We start from the raw sequence: 21,515 nt of genomic DNA, 5'->3' as shown, positions 1-21,515 counted from the left end.
CTTTTGGTGTTAAATTTTTTGAATTCTTTATACATTCTGGATATTAAGCTCCTATCTGAGGAGCAGATGGCAAAGATCTTTCTCCCTTCTGTAGTGTCTCTCTTTATGCTCTTAATTGTTTCCTTTGCTGTGTAGAAGCTTTATAATTTGATGCCGTCCTGTGTAGTGATTCCTGATTTAAAATCAGAATGGCAATTATCAAGTATACAAATAACAATAAATGTTAGTAAGGATGTGGGGGAAATGTACATTCATACATTATTGTTGGGACTGCAAATCAGTACAACCAGTCTGGAAAACAATATGGAGCCTCCTCAAAAAATGAGGAAAGGAAACACCACATGACCAGCTAGAGCACTCCTTGAGATACACCCAAGGGATCTAAAATCAGCACCTACTACAGGAATGCAGCCACATCAGTGCTTACGGCAGTGCAATACACAACGGCCAAATTATGGAACCATCTCGGTGCCTGTCAAAGAACAATAGGAAAAAAAGTGGTCTATCTACACAATGGAGTTTCGCTCAACCTTGAAGAAGGAAATTACAGCATTTGCTGGTGAATGGATGAACTAGAGAGCATCGCGTTAAGTGACATAAGCCAGACTCAGAAGGGTTGAATGTTTCTCCCATATGCTAGAACAAAACAAGGGGAAAAGAAAAGAAACAAAGAAAGAAGTTGGGGGCATCTCATGAAAATAGAAGAACGATCAATGGAGTGGAGAAAGCAGTTGGGGGGGACAGGAAAAGGGAAGAATGGGGGAGCGACACTGACCAAACCTGCCAGTGTGCGTATATGAACATCTCCTTTATGTGTATCTGTAATGCACTGATTTTAAAAACCATAAATAAACAGGAGAAAGATCAGTAAGTAAAGAAAAGGGAACAGGGGGAGGAAGAAGAGGAGGAAAAAAGGAAGTATGAGGGACTGAATTGGAGCAAACGTTATTTCATGCTTGTGTAATAATCACAATGAACTAGTCATCTGGCAAGGGGTTAATATCCAGGACATTAAGGAGTGCAAGCAACTCAAAATAAAATGATGATGGTGACGATGATGGTGATTGATGGTGATGATGATGGTGATAGTGGTGATGATGTTGGTGATAGTGGTGATGGTGATGATGATGGTGATAGTGGCGATGATGATGGTGATAGTGGTGATGATGATGATGACGGTCAGGTGATGATGGTAGTGATGGTGATGATGACAGTGATTGATGGTGATGATGATGGTGATAGTGGTGGTGATGATGATGATGGTCAGGTAGTGATGGTGATGATGGTAATGATGGTGATGATGACAGTGACTGATGGTGATGATGACGGTAATGGTGGCAATGATGATGGTGATGATGGTGATGATGGTGATGATGAGCTGATTTAAAAATGGGCAAATGACCTAAATAGACATTTCTCAAAAAAGATGTATAAATGGCAGACATATGAAAAAATATTCAACATGACTACTCATCAGAGAAATGCCAATCAAAACCACATTGAGATACCATCTTACCCCACTTAGAATGGCTGTTATCAAAGGGACGAAACAAATAGCAATTGGTGGCCAGGATTTAGGGAAAGCTAGCAGTGCTAACCATATAAATTAGCACAGCTATTGTGGAAAGCAGTGTGGAGGTTCCTCAAGAAGCCGGAAACAGAACCGCCACATATCTAGCACTCCCACGACTGGGTAGACATCCAAAGGAAATGAAATCAGTATGTCACGAGACATCAGTACTTCACAGTGTGTTACAGCACTACTCAACATAGCCAAGAGATTGATCGATCAACCCAGTGTCCACTGAAGGATGGACAGATGGAGAAAATGTGGTCCACACCTGTGTTAGAATATTACTCAGCCACGAAAGTGAATGGCAAAACATCAGTTGCAGCAACATGAACAGAAGCAAAGGATGTTATGCTAAGGGGAATCAGTCAGGCATAGAAAGACAAATTCCACAAGTTCTCATTTACATGGGGAAAGTTGGATGGTGGTTCCCAGCGCCTGGGAAGGCGAGGGGGAGAGGGATGGAGAGAGCTCAGCTAACAGGTGCAGCATTGTGGCGTAGAGGAGGAGTAACTTCTAGTGTGCTACAGCACAGTAGGATATTACGACAAAAATCAATGGTATATTTCAAAGTGGCTGGTAGAGAGGACTGGAATGTTCCCAAGACAAAGAGCAACGACTGTTTGAGATGATGGATGTGCCCAGTTACTCTGATCTGATCATTGTGCTTGTATATACATATCAAAGTGTCACACTGTACCCCCAAAATATACATAATTACTACGTGTCAGTAAAAGTTAAAAATACATTAAAAACATAAAAACGAACTGGATCACTAGTAACTCATTTAGAAAATTGTACATAGCTTTTATTGTTTTGATTCAAATTCTTTTTTTTTTTTTAAGGTTTCACAAAAATATTGATGATTTTGGACTGGTGACATAATCTAAGGTTACAGATTTTGAAGAGGACTTAATTTGAAAGCATTCATATTTTAAAATACGTTTGTACCTGTGCATAATGCTACTGATACAGCGCATGTTCCGCTTTTGAGAAGAGGTATGAGCTTAAAGTCAATCAACAGCAACGATGGAGCACATCTCTAGATACGCAGTGCACTGATTTCCCTTTTAAATGCCAAAACTTAGGCTAGTTAGATTAGTCATGTGTGAAACTAATGACATAAACACATTACGTAAACTCCAACAAGTGTGTATAAGAGCTGAGAAAGCCAAGAAGGGTTGCTGGATCCTCTTAATGTCCGTTTCTTGGGATGTTGTAATTCACTGAGCAAGACGTTACCACTGGGGGAAACGGGCTGAAGGGCATTTGGGATTTTACCTTATTGTTTCTCAGAGCTGCATGAAAATCTATGATCATCTCAAAATAAAAGATGGGAGGAAAGCAAGGAAGAGAACAGTAGAGAAAACTGTCATTCGTTTAAAAAATATATGCATATTTGATCCCCAGCATGGCAAAAAGAAGTGTATATATAGTGTGTCAATGTACACACCCAGAGAGACTCACAGGTACACTCACGGGCCAGATGTACCTACTGTTTCTCTAAGGATAACTAAGACCCAGGGACACGGATCGTGTCTGAGAAGCGAGAACTGGGGGTAGAAGCCACACAGCGTTCTTGCCCACTGAATTTCACGTTCCTGGCAGTCCTCATTCAAAGCACCATTTTCAAAGAGTGAGGACGAAAACAGACATTTCCAACAGAAAGCAAACCAAAACAAAACCCAGAACAGCGGAGCAGGGACCGAAAGGCCAGCGGACCATATCAAGAGCCACAGTCCCGACAGACTGGTCCCGGGGAAGCCAGGAGGACAGAAGTGTAAGGAAGGGTCTTACGGCTAGAGACGCAGTAGGACAGTCTGCAGTTGATCTTCCTGAAGAGCTGCTTGTTGATGGGCCAGAGGACGAGCGTGCAGAGCTGCGTGGCGTTGATGATGAGCCCCGAGGCGATGAACACGTAGCAGAAAACCAGGTGGCACAGGAACTGGGACTTCAGCAGTCCAACGAGGTCCATGACGTGATATGTTCTTGTTCAAAAATAAATAAATAGCTGCGGTAGAATATGTCCAGACGAAAGGAAGACCCAGGACTCAGGAAAAGCCGCTGAAACACAAACAGATGCCAAACATTAGCCAAAGCGTGATGTGCTTTTGAAATCAGAAAAGATGCTCTGAAAAGAAACATTTAGGCTCGAGATTAGACTCTGTGTGCCTCGGTCGATTTACTTTTATTTCGCAAATATTGCCACAGCGCTTAGTTCCTGCAGGTGCAGTCTGGATGCTTTTAGAACAACACCCCCTCTAACTCTTGGGAGCCCTCTGAAGTTGGGACCATTATTGTAGATGGGTCTCCGCGCTCCCAGCTGAGTGGTGGCCAGGTGGGCACTGAGCCACGTTCCCACGTGCTGTCCCCGGTCCATGCGGCTCCCAGCGAAGGCCCCAGCTCTGGGCCTTCCCTCTGCCCCCCGCCCCACCTGGCCTGTCCTTCTCCCTCTGTGTCTTGGTTGTTCTCTTCCTCCAGGTCTCAATGGCCCCTCCCTTCTGGCAGGATGTGCCTGAACTCCAGCCCTGGGCTTCATTTTGGGGACACAGTGGGGCTGGACTGGCCCCCCAGTACCCCACCCTAGTGCACATCTGCTGTCACTCTGCTTGCTGGTCCAGGGGCTCGCCTTCCTCCTCTGGGCTGCCAGCTGCTCCAAGACCATCTTGAAGATCATCACTGTCTCCCAGCCCCGGAGACCATCATCAGCATGTGGTCGGAACGCAGTTATTTTCTAATATGTGCAGAATGATTGAATGAAGGTAGACAGAGGTTGAACTTTGTGGATGCCAGTAAACACTCCTAACTATGAAGACAAGAGGACTCCCCCACTGTACCCCCTCTCCCCCCACACACCTTAAATGTTCTAAAATCAGACACGCAACACATACAGAGCAACCAGGTTCCTGGTCCTGTGACCAGACTCCAGCTCCAAAACGAAAGCATGAAGTGACCTCACAGTTTGACAAATGAAGCCTTTGAGGCAAGGCGCGAAGGCAGGGGTCTGGGAGGCTCTGATGCAGGCTGGCGGGATCAGAGCAGGCTGGCTTCTCCTAGGAGCAGAATGTACCCCAGGAAGAACACAAGTTCCAGGATGAACTTTAATAGTTCACAATCTTCATCAATAAAGCCTCCAAATGAATGACCTACGTAATAGCTGCACATCTATTATCTCCTTCAAGACGCCCATGAATCCTACAAGGTAAGTATTATTAGCCCATTTTTCAAAAAAAGAAACTGAGGCAACTCCTAAGTCGGGCAACTGACAACTGCTCTTGGGGCTTGGCTGTAACTCTGAGCTCTTTCCTGCACCTGTCCTGGCTGTTGTACTCCTTAGGTCTGAGGAGGGGCTTCTCTTGGGCTCAGAACAGCCCAGAAGTTCTCCCAAGAGCAAAAGACCAGTGTGGAGCAAAAGACCATGGAGGTTCATGGGCCCAAAGGACGCTCAGAGTGGGGAAGCTGGCCTCTCCTGGGAACTCTAGGTTGGCTTGGGGACGACCTCAGCTGTGAGGATGGTCACAGGAGGCGCGCACCACTTGCCCAGGTGATCTGGAAGGGGTACTGCACCCTGTGTTACTCCCATGGCTTTCCGAGAGGGACATGCCACAGAACCTCTGGCTGGATTTCTCTGCAGTCGGTGTGGCAGAGCTGGTCAGAACGGTCACGTTTCAGCCCTTCCTAGACAGCATTTCTGCAGATGTTTCCGGACTGTGAACTCGACACGGGCAGCCTCCTTCTCAGGACCAGGCACAGAGCTGGCAGAGCAGCCACATACACATGAAGGAGTGATTTTGGATACAGTTGGCATCAGTCGCCGTTGGATGTTGAATATTCATGCAATTTATTCCTAGTACCTGGATTAGTCACTAATAGCTTCCAGACAGTCTTGCTAGAAGTGTGATTCTTCCCTGGGTTCCTGGGGTCTAGCAAACGTAGGTCACATACTTAACAAATCCTTTGCTGATTTGGCACCAAGAAAAGGAAACCAGCCAATATCAGATACACGGGGTCCCGGGCCGCCTTCTTCAGCTCCCGATCAGTGGTAGGGTGCGAGGAAAAGGAAGGATTTTCTCCTTATAAAAGTTCAAGACCACCATATCCTCAGGTAAAACCCTCCCTGAGACTAACACACTGGGGCTCAGCACGACACTGGCAGTGTTCAAGGGGGGACCGGCGGCAGGCAAGCCTTCGGAGGAGTGGGCACACAGCCCTGGTTTCTTTGGGTTCTTAGGTTTTTGACCTCCACCTCTGACCTCGAGTCCCAGTCTTAGACTGCTGTGGGGGCGGGGAGCAGGTGGAAGCCCTGGGTTGCCTGGGTTCGAAGCTCTGCTCTATGTCCAGTCTGTAAAAAGGGATAATAGATTTTAATCCACCTCCTGAGAAGGGCATCGATTTTGGATTTTGTGAGTGTGATGACATTGGGCGTGGTGTAGCCTTTCAGAGGTGGGGCCTGGTGGGAGGTGGTTAGGTTACAGGGGGCACTGCCCCTGGAGGGATTAATGCTGGTCTAAAGAGTGCTCATGAGAGCAGATTGTCATAACAAATGAGACAGTTCCTCCTGGCTCTCCGGTCCTGCCTTGCCATGTGGTCCGTCACTCTCCCAAGCTCTGACCCTCATATATCCATCCACCAGGAGGCCTTCATCAAGGCCACGCAGAAGCAGGTGCTCTGCTCTCAAACCTCCAGAACTATATGCTAAACAAACATCTTTTCTTCATATATTATCCAGCTTCTGGCATTTTGTTATAGCAATGAAAAAAAGGATTTATAAACCGATTCTCAAATTTATATGTAAAAACAAAATAAGAATAGTCAGGAATTTAACTGAAGAACAAGGTGAAAATGCTGTGAGTTATTAAATAATTTAACTCTTTAGTCTTAGTGCTGATAATTAAGAAAGAAACAAGGTTAAATTATTTAGAGAGGTGGATAAATAAGTGAAGCACGTCTTAAGTTTATTCCAAATACAAGTTTGGGTTAATCGTCCTTCATGTCTTTCTCTTACAAGGTGGCAATTAGCCAATTTACTGTCAGACTGAGAAAAGAGGGTATAAGCATCTGACCAGGGTGAAAGAGCCAGAGAGAAGATGGTTTGCCTCTCCTCTTTCAGCTTTGTTAAGTACCTAGAAGGTTATGGGGACAAACTGCCCAGCAAACTCACTTCAGTAGCATACTACATGACGCAAGGATGTGATTAGAATTTTATGCTAATACCAGAGCAGTAACTTAAAGAATTTGTAAATCAACAAAAAAACTATGAAGCTGTTTCCACATTTCTTATCATTAAGATATTTCTTATCATTAAGGGCAACAATGAAGAACTCATGTGCCCCAAATACCAAAACAATCTTATCTTTTGCTCGTTTTGGGCACTTACAAAAGCAAGGGCAGTGGTCTGCACAGAATCTGCACAGGGTCTGCACAGGGTCTGCCCGGGGTCTGCATAGGGACTGCACAGGGTCTGCCCAGGGTCTGCACGGGGTCTGCAGCGGTCTGCACAGAGTCTGCACAGAGTCTGCACAGGGTCTGCAGCAGTCTGCACAGGGTCTGCACAGAGTCTGCACAGGGTCTGCACAGGGTCTGCAGCGGTCTGCAGTGGTTTGCACAGGTCTGCACAGGGTCTGCAGAGGTCTGCACAGGGTCTGCAGCGGTCTGCGAGGGTCTGCACAGGTCTACACAGGGTCTGCAGTGGGTCTGCACAGGGTCTGCCCAGAGTCTGCAGGGGTCTGCAGGGGTCTGCACAGGGCGAGCTCTGCAGTGCTTTTAATCCTTTCCAGAACACACCACAGGACCTTGAGAATGGCCCCTCTACATGTCAAGCAGGGAACCCGTCCTGCTGGGCATCTTGGTCCAACAGTCCACACAGTGAACCTTGGCTACCGAGGCCAGCGCAGGCCACCTGGAGGGCAGACAGAGGGGATACAACTGAGGCTTACGGTACAGGTGTCCCCAGAGTGAAAGGCAGAGAGAGGATTCTCACAGGAAGGGGAATCCCAGAGCAGCTATACCGGGTGAGCTAATATGGCAAGCGGAAGGGGCAGTCGAAACATGACGACTTTGTTCAGAGGCGTCACAGGGAACAGACACAGTGCCAGAAAGCCCAGTTTGCACATCGCACCTGAACTTCCCAGCAGGAGAGTCCAACCCAAGAGCTTGACACAGATCTGAAAAATCATTGCATCAGTGTTTTAAACAGACAAAAGAAATTGTCACTAGGAATCACAATAGGGTCAAGAAGGATAACTTACTCCAAATTGTCCTTCTTTCCCAGGTTGCTGATAGATCAGTCGATTTTGAATTGAACTAATCATTGGATTAAGTTTCTAGCAGTCACTGAGGACATGACGGAAAACCCTCAACTATGGGTCAATTTTGTTAAGTTAGTTCATAGCTATTATGTGGAGGGTTGTATGAGAATATTTTGATTCAAACACTTCTCAAGGACATGGTCCTGAGTTGTGAAATAAGAATGTAAGATATCTAGGTACCATTCTCAGCTACCTCTGTGGCTCTATCCATGGGTGTAAGTAGTGGCCACCTTTTGGTTGAAGGACTATGGCTTATTTACTTTTTCCTCTCTGTGTCTTATTTTTCATTCCTATGGGCACAGAATGGGGCGGCCCTGCTTCCCAGCTCCCATGGAGGCCAGAGGATAGACACCACGCACGTGGCATGCAGGTGGGGTGCTACGTGTCTCCAAGGAAAGAGCAGCCAGTTGCCTACTTGCAGAAAGAAGCATGGGTGGACTTCTGTTCAAGAGCCCGAGAGGCGACCGTGCAGCCAGTCAGCAACAGAGGAAAGGGTTCTGGAAGGTGAAGGAGCTGCAGCCACTCGGAACGCAGCCCCGTGGGGTGGGTGGAAAGAAGCACATGGAGCTCAGGCCACGCTCCAAGCTGGGCCTGACAGCTCGAAGCTGCTTAGCTGACGCCCTTCGCTTCCCCATCATCACGAGGCGGCCGTGAGGGGTGAGCCGGACACACTGGAAACACCCACACCTGCCCGAACGGGGCCTGGGAGAGCAGGGCTCGCTCTGCAAGCAGGTAGGGAGGCAGAGAGGGCAGCTGATGTCTGGCTGCGCCATTTCTGGGGAAGCCACTGAGATGTAAACTGTTTTCCTCCTTAACGTACATCGAGGGGCCGCCTTTCCTTAATGGGTCCTTCAGCAGTTAAGACACCTGCCTTACGGGTCGTCACTCTGGCCTACACTTGCCAAAGCCTCATAAGCCTTTACCTTCTTCACTACCTAATAATCTTAGGTGTGCTCCATTGCTCTGGGTGCCTCTGGCAGCATTTCTAATTCTACACACACACACGCACACGCACACACACGTATGCACACACACGTATGCACACACACGCACACACACGCAGAGCCTGTGAGCCATGAGACTCCCAAGGGAGTTATGGTGGTAAAGCAGATGTACCGTATGCTGCCTGGCCCGTGTTGGTGGAAACACAGGCAAATTAAAGAAAGTGCAGAATCCACCCAGGAGAGGGTTCAAGCTGCACGGATTCTCCTCTAAACAGACACAAAGAGCTGTCAGCCCGAAGCATTAAATTAGGCAACAAACAAGGGAACCTCAGTTAAGATTTCCATATTCTGCCTTGTTCCATGTTGTGCGGCTCGTATCGTAAATAAGCATGAGCTTCAGTCCTGCTCAGGATAGGCTAAGGCCAAAACCGGGATGACTCTGTCAACAGCTTGTTTTCAGGGTTTGTTTATTTATCACTCACATTATAGTACTCAATCAGGTCAGGACTGTAGAAGAGGCAAAAATTTCTTTCTTCCAAAGAAATCAATCTAAAAACTGCTAAAATAATACTCACGCCAATTTACCAACATCATTAAAATCTAGACAGTTCCTTATTGAGAATCTTTCGACCTCAAAATCCATAATGGTTCATAAAACATACAAAAAGAGATCAAAGGGATGCAAATTCTTTTATACTACATTTTTTATTCCAAAGGAGGCTTATTTGTTTTAATGATAACTCTCCAGGACTCCTGGCCCCAGGTGAGAACAAATCCACTCCACCTTCCCACTACGCCATTCGATACTCACAAGCAGGACCTTCAACACATGCACACGCCTGATCCCCTGATGCGGCTGACAGCCTGCCTCAAGGACCAAATCAAGGCCCAGGAGAGTCTCTCCTGGGCGGACGTGTCGCGACTGCTGCTGTGAGCACCACCGAGAAGCACCCCAGGCTTCCAGCACGAGGAAACAAAAAGTGCCTCATGGGAGACTCACCCAGCAGGAGGAGAAAGTGTCACCATCCTAGGTGGGTGAAAAGGACAAAGTTCCATTACAACATTAAGTGACAAAGCCACAGAGTCATAGAGGAGGATCATATTCTAAAACCGAGCATAGAAACAAACCGAAGCCAACCCAACACTAACAGCAGTGTCTTTGTGAACTCGCTCACACACTCACACCCCACGCACCCAACAACACACACCACATGAACGCTCCCCTACACACCATACATGTATACACCCAACACACACACATATGCATGCACACACACGCACCCTATCAGACACACATGAATACACCACGCTCACACACACACACACACACACAACTTAGCAAGTCTGCCCACGTGGAGCCTGGCCCAGTCCAGGCTTTAGATCGTCATCCTTAGGAAGAAACTGGCTAGGTTCATTCCAAGATCCTTTTTCCAAACCAAGCAAATCTACGCCCTCCCAAGGCAGGCTCTTGTTTTTTATCTTTTCAATGCATTTTTTCCTCCGTGGTTATTAAGGGATCAGGCTCCACCTTGCTTTTCCAACTCCCGCCTACGGAGAAGGTGCTGAGCGGGGGCAGGGACGGCTGGAGCGTCCAGCATCTGGACCCCTGCTCTTGGTCTGCTGGACTCGGTGCCTGAGGAGGGGGAGCTGAGTCTCAGGAGAGACCTGTGTGGTGGCCTCTGGGCGCAGAACATTGGATCATGGCTGTGCTCTAAGTGGAACGGACTTGGCCACTCCTCACCCCCAGGACAGCCAGGACCTGGGCAGCCCTGGGCGAGTCCCTTAGCCCTCAGTCCTGACAAACAAGGCTAAGTTTAGTTTTTGGATTCCTTGCAGTTATGTTGGCCTAAAGCCCAAAACAAAACAGGAGAGAAAATATTCTAGACTCAAGTTCACTGTCATAGGGACCATCTCTCCCTAAAACACTTCTCAAAAACTCATCATAGTCTGAGAGTTCAGCAGAAGCCTATGTAAAATTAGCTTATTTTAAAATTTTATAGGACAGTGCTTTGTTCAAGATCCCTGTACAGTACATGATGTCCATTAAAACAAACTGAACTCTGAAGAAGCTATAAATCATACTCGAGATTTTCATTATGTCCTCTAACAAACAGTCCTCAGTCTCTTTCCAAATCCTAGCTGTAGAATCATAAAGACTTAAGTCTACAGAAAACACATGCTTTCAAGATTCTATTTCATAGTTGGTTCTGAGTAGCTCATAACAGAAAAATAAATTCTAGAGAGCTTTCACAGTCAAGGGATCCAAGACTCAGAGAAAAATGCAGATGGATAACCTAGGTAACTTCTTCTATCATGAGAAAAAGAAAAAAAGATGGAAGGAAATAAAACCGGATATTTCTTGTAGGCCTTCTGTAGCTTTCGCTTCTATGAGATAAAACATTCATAGTTCAACACCACAGGATTCTGAATAGCAATCAGATGCACACGATACATGTCTGACGTGATTATCTCATTGTCACAGAAAGCCACTGTAGGTTTAGCTAGAGCAGGTCAAGTGCAGAGCTTGACAGTGGTTAGATGTGGGCGCCAAGTCCGCACAAGACTAGGCTTTCAACGTGCCCAATCAGGCAAGAAGCCCAGCCTGCTGGACGTCAGTCTCCAATAAGTTCATGGTACCACTTCCAAAAGTTGGGGTAGTGAGTTTTCAGGCTCCTGCCCTCTGTCAGTCCTGTGGCACCCCTGTTGTGCCCTCCTCCCACGTAGAAGGCCAACCATCTCCAGACCCTGATCCAGGTCTCCCCAAGGGCCATCGGGGGCTGCAGGGCTCTCACCTCTACCAGCTGGTCACTTTGTCAACAACCAAGAACATGTGAGCTATTTTAAAAGATGCTCAGTGAAAAGTATATTTCTAAAGTGTATTCAGGCTGGGCGCGGTGGCTCAAGCCTGTAATCCCAGCTGTTCCAGAGGCCGAGGCAGGAGGATCGCAAGTTCAAAGCCAGCCTCAGCTAAGGGGAGGCGCTAAGCAGCTCAGTGAGACCCTGCCTCTAAATAAAATACAAAATAGGGCTGGGGATGTGGCTCAGTGGTCGAGTGCCCCTGAGTTCAATCCCTGGTATCAAAAAGTAAAAAATAAACTGTATTGTTTCTAGAAGTTTCCAGAAATTTTTTTTCTCAAACCCTAATGATAGCATGCAACGAGAAACTGAAATGAAATAAGGAAAATATAACTTCTAGGGCTGGGGATGTGGCTCAAGCGGTAGCGCGCTCGCCTGGCATGCGTGCGGCCCGGGTTCGATCCTCAGCACCACATACAAACAAAGATGTTGTGTCCACCGAAAAATTAAAAGAATAATAAATATTAAAAAAAAAGAAAATATAACTTCTAAATGGGTAAACATTCATTCATTTCTATTTTAAATGAGAATATTCCAATTAATAAAGAAGACTTTTCAAATCCAGAAGGAAAGCAGAGTGTAGTGGAGTTGAATTGTTGCTGGGACTTCAGGTGGCAGTGACCTTCCGTTTGGTCGTAAACCCAGGAAGCCTGAAAGCACCTCAGCCTGAGGAGCGTGAAGGGTGGTTCCCTTGTGCAGCAGGGCAGCAAATGGCCAGAACTCAGCTCTGGGCCACAAAAGCAGGCCCGAGGGAGATGGCATCACCAGCTGGCACTAAAACAAAAAGGAGAGCTTTGTTCCGTCCACACACCATCACCTACTCTACTCCCCCCACCACCAAGGTGGCGTGGGCAGGCCTGGCAGCTGGCCGCAGGATCCTGGCCGCGGGATCCTGCCCACATGGTGCGGACGGAAGCTCATGGAGAGGCCTGCTGCCCGTGTGCCCTTGGGTGGACAGCTAGGTTCAGGGAGTGCAGTGACTAAGCACAAGGAGGGCCCCAGGTCCTGCAGAAACAGCTCCCCAGCCAGGCCCCCACACTCACTGCCGGGCTGCTCCTGGCCTGCGCCCCTCCTCTGCTCCTCCGTGGCTCCCACACCACCCACAGGTTGAAAATCCACATAGAATGCTTCAGAGCCCAGAACGTTTTTAGTACCAATCAAATCATCTTCAGGTCTTGTGTGTGTGTGAGGCGTGCATGAGACATTGTGAGTTTCCCAATTGGACTTGGGTCCCATCCCTGAGATATCTCACTGTGTACATGCAAATATTTCAAAATCCAAAAATACCTGAAATCCAACCATTTCCAACAAGGGCGACCGACCATCTTTGGCCCCTGCACCACCTTTATTAACTCATCCACTTGGGGCTCTAAAGATGGGTTTGTTTTAACAAGATTTTTCTTTTTTCTTCTGACATCCATGCAACACTGAGATGGCCCTGAGCTTCAGTGACTCACAGGACCTCCCCCTCCACAAGCCCACTCACAAGTTTCATTAAAATGCTGATGTCCTTATTTCCATCCTGAAGGCAAGCAGTTCAAAGCCATTGCTTTTGAGGTAGTAACTGAGCCTGGTACCGGTTCATTCCCCATACAGACGTCACAGAAGAAATGAGCTGTAGATACAATATGGGCCATGTATCTACTACGTGGAAGAGAAATAAAAAACTGGTACTGAAGGACCCAGACCATCATAACTTCAGTGCTTGCTGTGAACACCTGTATTTCTCCGGTCTCAAGAAGCCCTGGGATAAGGCCACGGGACACATGAAGAAGTAGATGAAGGTGTCTCTGCCTCCCCACAGGCAGCAAGAAGACTTCAGGGCAGGGGTGAGGCTGGCCGGAGCTCCCAGTGCAGACAGACCATCAAATTAAGGCACCCCCCCCCACATTTTAAAAAATAAAATCTGGTCTTCAGTATTTAAAAATAAAACAAAATATTTAAAAGCCTATAAAACTGAGACAACAAAATTCAAAACTTTGCTGGAAATTTCCTTAAACTTCTATTATCCTCTAGTAGTTTCAGTTATTTTAATCCCCACTAGGGAACAGGCTCAACCATCATCTCTTCAGTTCTCTGCAACTTACCCAGGTCCACATGGCCGACAACTTCACATTCTGCCAGGACACCCTCGGGATGATAATCCGGAGCCACTAGAGACAGCCACACCCATTCTCTGGAATGCTGATAAGGTTGCACAATCTCTCTTTCAGGCAGCCTAGCCCGCCTAGCCCACCTAGCCTACCAGGCCAACTGCTCCATCAGGATTGATCACTACCATTTCTCACAAGATAAAACACTAGGGCTGGAAAGATCAGAGATCACTAGATAAACAGGTCCAACCTCCAGACCTGGAAGGCTTCCAGCAGCACAGATAGTGAGACGCATAGCAACCAAACTTATAGCCTGGGTAACAACAAGATGGGCATGAGACAATCTACAAACCAGCTGATTTTGTGCAAATGCACACTAGGAAGCTTTATGCTGATCAGGAGCTTACTTTGCACTGGCATGTGGCACCTGGGCTTCAACTCCCCTGGGGAACCTAGAATCTGACTCTACAGTGGTGGAATCAGGCAGTGCAGAAGTCCAGAATTGAGAGTCAGGGCATCTGAGTTGACTCTTGACCATCTATGTATCCTTATGGGCTTGGACATAGCCTCTGGAAATCTCGGCTTCCTCATCTGCCACCAGAAATACTGACAGAGGCACTGATCCCACAAAGTGGTGGGAGGTTTCAGTGTGGCCAGGAATGTGCAGGGGCTCTGCAGGGCAGATGATAGGGCCTCCATTATCAGTTCCAATTCTATGGCTCAGAAAATGGGAAGATGCGATTTGTCTAAGCCCTCCACCCCAGTGCTGCTGGTTCTTGGGAACACGCATGCATTCCTACCTGGAGTGTCAGGTGGGCAGGAGCAGAGCTTAGAGGAAGCACTGGGCCAGCTGTCACAGCTCAGTCAGTGGGGTCAGCTTGGAGGAATTAGACTTTTGAAGCAAATGAGCAAGTGGCTTTTCTTTTCCTCCCTCATCTCAGATGCTAGCAACTGGGCTCTTTTTCTTCTCCCTGGTTGTGAAGTGCCCTTGACCCTTAAGTCCTGGAGATCCTGGCATTGCCAATCTTTATTTTCTGGTAAGGAGTGGGGGTGATAGGAGATCAATATGGCGAGGTCAGGAATCTTTTTTCTTTGATTTCCATACAGGGATGCCAAGCGAACCTAGGCAATTTCCCTGGCTTGATTTGAACATAATGGGCCTGAATAGAGATTTATTAGAAAACAAATGTACCTAAATGCTTTTCGGACATGAATCATTTATTGAAGACAGAATTGCTGGCTGTGAGTGCCCAAAATAAGTTGACTTACAGTATCCTTGTTTCTAGACAGCTCTGCAATATAGCCACAAGAATATTGACGCACTCAGATGTGAACAATGTTTTTGGGGTCATTGCGGACTGGCTATTCCTCAAAAACTTTCATTAATGAGAGCAGCGATGAGACACAAGCAAGGCCTTCTTTCTCACGTTAGTTTCTTAATTCGGTCATAAAGTTCAGGAGCCAAAGAGGCTCGGTAAGCCAGCAATGTTTCTCCAATTTCTAAGTGGAATCCAGGATGGGTTCTTTAATTCATGCATACATTCATTTGTCCATTGATGTTTACCCATTCATCGGGTTGCCTGTCCTCGGGCTACCCGTTCATTCATTGAGTTAAAAATTCATTGACTCACATTTAAGTTATAGCTCTATTCATGGTGCTGCATTAGAGCCTGGGGGATCCTCAGAGAGCGGGGCTCTAGGTTTTAAGCCGGTAAGTACCATGCCCAATAAACTAAAGCACCTATACTACCACTTGCCACAGTATGGACAGGTGCCCAACATGGGTTGATTCAGCCACAACTCGTAAATGATCTACTGTGACTTAATCTCCATGCTGATAACTCTGGAGTCTCAAAAAGAGTGTACACATGACAGCACAAACGGACAGAGTCCTTGCTGAGAAGATGGTCTCTTACAGTGAACACAGGGCAGATGACCCGTCAAAAGCCACCAGAAAACCCACACTTTCTCTCTAAACCATCCTCTCGCACAAACAGCATGGAGAGCTCCTCCATCCAACACGGCAACTGCGCAAGGCAGTACATCAAACCGACACGGGAATAACCCAAACGAAAGCAGATCACCTACTGAAGCCCGGCAGCAGGGCAGGGCAGATGTTGGTTGAGGAACACAGAGCTGACTTTTTGTTGTTGCTGTTTTTTGAACAAAGAATCTTCTATTAAAATACAAATCTGGTAAAAGCAAAGGAAATCCTGCTCACTGGGTAAGTCACCCAAAGTCACAAATTTCTTGAACAGTAACTTCCCCCCATTTTAACATTAATTCACATTCGCTACAAAAATCTGCGAAGTTCTAAAATGTAGAATTTTCGAAATTTTACCACCTAGAACATCGACAACATTTTGGTTTGTTTTCTAGACTTTGGTGACTGTGTACAGGTTTTTAAAATTTTCCTTTGCTAGATAAAACCATGACAGAGGCTTTTTTATTTTTAAATATAGCTGTGATCTTATGTTCAATCAATTTTAAATGCCCTTTTTTAACCTTTAGCGTGAGATCATATTCAATTTCTGTCACAATGTAAATATCCTTGTAGTAGAAATACTAGGCATATCATAATTATCGCCTAATTGTTTCATTATTGTATATTTGGGCTTCTTTCTTTTTGTCTTTTCAAGAATAAATAATGCAGTGATTAACAAATGTGGACATTAAGACATTAAGCTTCTTTCCTGGAATCTTGAGTTATTTCTTTAGAATAAATTCTCAGAAGCAAGATTTCTGGGTCCCAGGTACAAACATTTAAAGGTATCTGGTGAATGTTGCTTAATTGCTTTCTAAAATGTTTTCAACTATTTACATTCTTATCAGCAATATACACAAATACCCATTTATCACATTCATCAGTAACAAGAATTCTCATTTTAAAACAAATAAAATTTGCTCATGAGTACATGCCCATCCCAGCTGACTTGGGAGGCTGAGGCAGGAGAATTGCAAGTTTGAGGCCAGCCTGGGCAACTTAGCAAGATCCTGTCTCAAAACAAAATAAAAGGGTCCAGAGTGTAGCCCAGTGGTAGAGTGCTTGCCTAGCATACATACTGCAAAACTAAACAGAGACAAAACTAAACTCTCTCCATGCCTTAGAAATTGTGTCTCATTATGTTAAATTGCATTATTTGGATGGCTAAAAAGCTGTTCAGTTTTAAAATTTATTAAACTACTGCTTTTTTCAACCTGAATTCTCCATATTATCTATTATTCATTTATATCTTGCATATTGATTTGTATGTGCTCTTTATATATTAGATAGCATAACATCTTATCTCATTTAAAAATGAGCATTTTTTTCAGTTGTTTGCTTTTACTTTTAGGTTACGAGAGGTTTAAATTATTATGAAATAAGTCCTGTGATTTCTTTCACAATGTTTAAGCTTAGAAAAGTTTTCTTTCTACTCTACTTTCTTGTTCTGCAGAAAACTGGCAAATGTTCAGTTATTTCAACTATATTTATTTTTAAATATAGCTGTGATCTTATGTTCAATCAATTTTAAATGCCCTTTTTTAACCTTTAGTGCGAGATCATGTTCAATTTCTGTGTCACAATGTAAATATCCTTGTAGTAGAAATACTAGGGATATCATAATTATCGCCCAATTGTTTCATTATTGTATATTTGGGCTTCTTTCTTTTTGTCTTTTCAAGAATAAATAATGCAGTGATTAACAAATGTGGACATTAAGCTTTTTCCTGGAATCTTGAGTTTTTTCTTTAGAATAAATTCTCAGAATTTATTTACAGGTAATTTTATTTTCAGCACTTTGACTATCTGCCATTTATTTGGGGGTACAAGGCTCTGTGAGGATCTGAATCAGCTGATTTCCTAATACTTACCAGCTGTACCCAAGACGGTCATTGAAAGAGCCTTGTCTGCCGTGTTAATTGACACTGCAGGTTCATGCATTGAATACCAGCGAGCAGAGATGAAATAACTGTGGGGGTCAATACTCTACTCATTTTAGAGAGGAGAAAACTGGCAGTGAGCGTGTCGAGTGCCCAGGCCTGTCACTGATGGTTAGGGACGGGGAGGACCCTGCTCAGCGCTGGCTCTCTGCTCTGGGAGATCTTTGATCCTTGGGCCTCATTCTCTTGGCCTTTCTACCTGATGGCTCTTCTCTCTCCTGGGGTCCAAAATGTCCCCCAGCATTAGAGCTCAGCCTTTCCAGGCTCCAGTTTGAGGTCCCAAAGGGGAAGCCATGCCCTAGTCCTCAGCAGCTCACTCATGCCCAGTGGGAATGAGATACCCGGGCCAGCTGCCAGGCCACTCCTGGGGCTCCGTCTCCCCGCTCAGAAGAGGAGAGGTGCTCTTGACCGTCCAAGTCCTGTCCCTCTGCTAGAGGACGGCTTCCCTGGGGGAACAAGAAGCCGAGTGGAGCTGTTCAGATGTCTTTGTTTTGTCACCTGTTAGAGCACAGGCGGTGGATGCCACAGGCAGGGCATTCGGCTCTCCTCCTACCTGGTGGGTCCTGTGGCCCAGGACAGGACGCAGGCAGGAATAGGGTCCTGCAAATCCTCAGCGGTCCTGAACACTTCTCTTGGATGGACCCCTGGCCTGGGACATCAGGAAACATCCTGGAGGTGGAGACAGTGACTGGGTCCTGCAGGAGGAACCGGAGACCCTCTTCCAATCCAGGCCTTTGTGTGATTATCGATTTCACGTAAATTCCCACCTTGGGGAATTCTCTCAATGGATTCTGTGTGTATTTTAATCTTAGTTACACACGAGATTCCGTGCATCTTGACTAAACCAGATGGTTATTCTGCTTCTACCTTTACATATGTGTTCCTTCGGTGTCACGTGTGTGTAACTAAGTTATTAAGTATAAATGATCATAATAAATAACTAGAAAGTAATAATAAAAAATTTCGAAGGAAGCCTCAGTAATTTTTTTTTTTCTAAAAAAATGATCATCCAAGAACATAATGAAGTTGAAACAGAAAGATGGGGAAAATGAGGAAGTTTATTCGTGACAGAAAAGATGTTTACAATATACAGTCAACAAAAACCTGTATGGCACAAGCCAACTTTTTTTTTTAATATTTTTAGTTGTAGATGGACACAATGCTTTATTTTGTTCATTTAGTTTTTTTTTTTTAATGTGGTTTTGAGGATCAAACCCAGGGCTTTGCACATGCTAGGCAAGTGCTGTACCACTGAGCTACAACCCCAGCCCCACGAGCCAACTTTATAAGAAAAATAACAATAAGGTCTCTCTGTTTAGGAAGTGCCCTGGATGGTAAGTTGTCTGACTTTTTTTTTTCCTTCCCCAAATGCATAAAGTATTTTAAATATGCAAAACATAGTTCGTTTTACCACATTGATGTCTAGTCATGTTTGCTTCTTTAAAAAAAATTACAGATCCTGACGCTACCTCACAATCTAAGGTTGAAATGAGAGTTTACTGTGTGCGTAAGTTTTCACAAACAAGACCTCATTTATAATGTTGGGATCCTTATGCAATTTCCTTTCTACCCTCAACACTGTTTTAAGCGTTCTTCTTGAACATGTTCTACAACTAGTCAGTTTTAATGGTGATGGAGTATTTCTTTTGTGTGACTCCAACCAAATTATTCTGTTCCCATATCGACAAGCATTTAGTTTATTTCCATCTTTTCTCACTGCTGCGGAGAGTGCAGCGATCAACACTGGGGTTGACATGCACACCTCCAACTTACTCTCTGCTAACAAACTGCTTTTCCAAATGGATGGTCAATTAACACGCCTGTAGGCTCCTATGGGAGAGACATCTTGGGGACATCCATTTTCTTCTTTCTGCTTCTCAGTACTTTCAATTATTTCACAAAGATTGTTAACCACAGGGCTAATATATTTAAGCTAAAAAAAAGAGTCCAATAGTAAATACTGTCTTAGTTATTACTGTTATTGTTGCAATTGTTAACTGTAATAACTCAAAAGAATTTTGATTTTTAAATTCTATATAGGTTTTATTTTAGGAAACTTTCATAGGGTTTTCAATAAAAGGTTTCCAAGGGAAAAAATGGAGCTCAAACTTTTACACTGCATTTTCTGATTACAAAGGTAGATGAACACACACCATTTGATATTAAATAAGCACTGATTTATTAGGGTAGCTGTTTTATGACTCGCTCAGGAAAGTTCTCTGGCTCGTCTTGTTTGGCCACTCTCCTGTTCTGACCCTACCTTCCCTGAGGCTCAGTCTTCTCTTCTGCCTTTCCTGTTGGCCTATCTTACAAGACTACTGGAGGCATAAAATAAGACAACTGATTTAAAACACTCAAAAAAGTTAAAAAAAAAAAAGTGTTGTATACGTTTACACAACACACACACACGATTCATTCAGCTAACATTTATGTGGCACCTACTAAGTGCGATCAAACTTGTTTACATCGATCGCTCAAGAAATAACCACGTTAGAGCCCAGAGCAAAAACGTGGATTCCCGCAAGACCTCTCTCTAGGGCCACTCCATTCAGTTCTTCTCCTGCAAAGAAGCATGACTTAGCAAATCCGCAGGTCTGCTAGGGCCACTTAGGACTTACTCTGGTAATCCTCAGATCTCCGCTTTCCTCTAAGAGCAGTTAAGGATCTTAGAGATCAGCAAACACGAACCAAAGGAGAGAACAAGATGGGGATTCAACCCTGGAAGCAAGTGTGTTTGGCTGCGATCGTGCTCTTCACAGGAACTGTTTCTAAGAAAGCAGATGCTGGCAGAGTGGGGAGCTCTGGAAACTCGGGCCTGGGCTCAAAGATGCCGGAGTCCTGACCTTATTAAGAAAAAGCCTCCCGCTGCAGGACGCACCCAGCAAACCTCACTTGCTATCATGAAGGTGATGGTGCAGAGCAGACAGCGAACACCACGCAGCTCTACTGACCCAAAGACGCCAGGTGTGGAGAGGCTGGACCCCCCCTGTTACCCACCTGGCCAGCACCATGGGACCACAGGTTGGACCACTGACCCTTCTAAAGGACATCCCATGCTTTTCCTGGGGTATCTCAGGTATAAAGTTTTCCTTTGTTGATGCCACAGTTATATTCTGATATGGGTCTGAATAATAAGGGTCTTGGGTTTGAGAGTCTGAGAGATCTTAGTCCTATATCATTGCTTCTTTAGCCTCAGAGGTTTGGGGAAGTAAATGAGAAATACTGGGCTTTGGTTCCTCAGATGACTGAGGTACCGTATGACACCCAAACTCCACTCGGAGGTATCTAGACCAGAGAAACGAAACACATGTGTACACAAAAACTTGTACACCTTTCACATCAGCATTACTCATAGTCAGAACAGCTGGAAATGGCCTGAATGTTCATCAGCTGATGTGCAGTATATCCATAAAATGGAATATTACTCAGCCACAAAAAGAAATGGATTACTGATACATACTTCAGCACAAATGAGCCTCAAAAATATGTTAAGAGAAGGAAACCTCATAAAAGGCCAGATATTGCATAACTCGATGTATATGAAGTGTTCAGAACAGCAAATCTACATAGACAGAAAGTAGACAGGTGGTGGCCCGGGGCTAGAGGAGGTGAGGGATGCAGAGTGGCTGCTGAGAGGTGCGGGGCTTCTATTTGAGGTCAGGAAAGTGTTTAAATGTGGACATTGGTGGTGCCTACACAACTGTGAAAATACTAAACACCAATGAATTGCGCACTTTAAATGAGCAGATTTCAGGGGATGTACACTATATTGCAATATAGCTGTTTTTTTGTTTTTTTAAAAAAAAGAAAGAACAGAACA

General features: G+C 45.2%; 1 protein-coding gene across 3 annotated transcripts in view; it reads right to left on the bottom strand.

The window, feature by feature from the left end:
* The window catches only part of Agpat4 (1-acylglycerol-3-phosphate O-acyltransferase 4), a 104,447-nt gene that overhangs the window by 65,484 nt on the left and 17,448 nt on the right, over nt 1–21,515 (bottom strand). For all 3 annotated transcript variants that reach the window (XM_046449377.2, XM_058580954.1, XM_058580955.1), the window contains exon 2: nt 3,368–3,634. In XM_046449377.2, coding sequence (XP_046305333.1) covers nt 3,368–3,545 — 178 coding nt within the window. In that variant the 5' untranslated portion in view covers nt 3,546–3,634. The remainder of the gene's footprint in view (nt 1–3,367; nt 3,635–21,515) is intronic.

Source organism: Marmota monax, unplaced genomic scaffold (assembly GCF_021218885.2).
Source record: "Marmota monax isolate L192 unplaced genomic scaffold, Marmota_monax_Labrador192_F-V1.1 WCK01_AAM20220418_F8-fsc00083, whole genome shotgun sequence".
NCBI classification, from domain to species: Eukaryota; Metazoa; Chordata; class Mammalia; order Rodentia; family Sciuridae; genus Marmota; species Marmota monax.
Note: the sequence above shows the minus strand (reverse complement) of the source record. Positions and strands in the feature narration are given on the sequence as shown.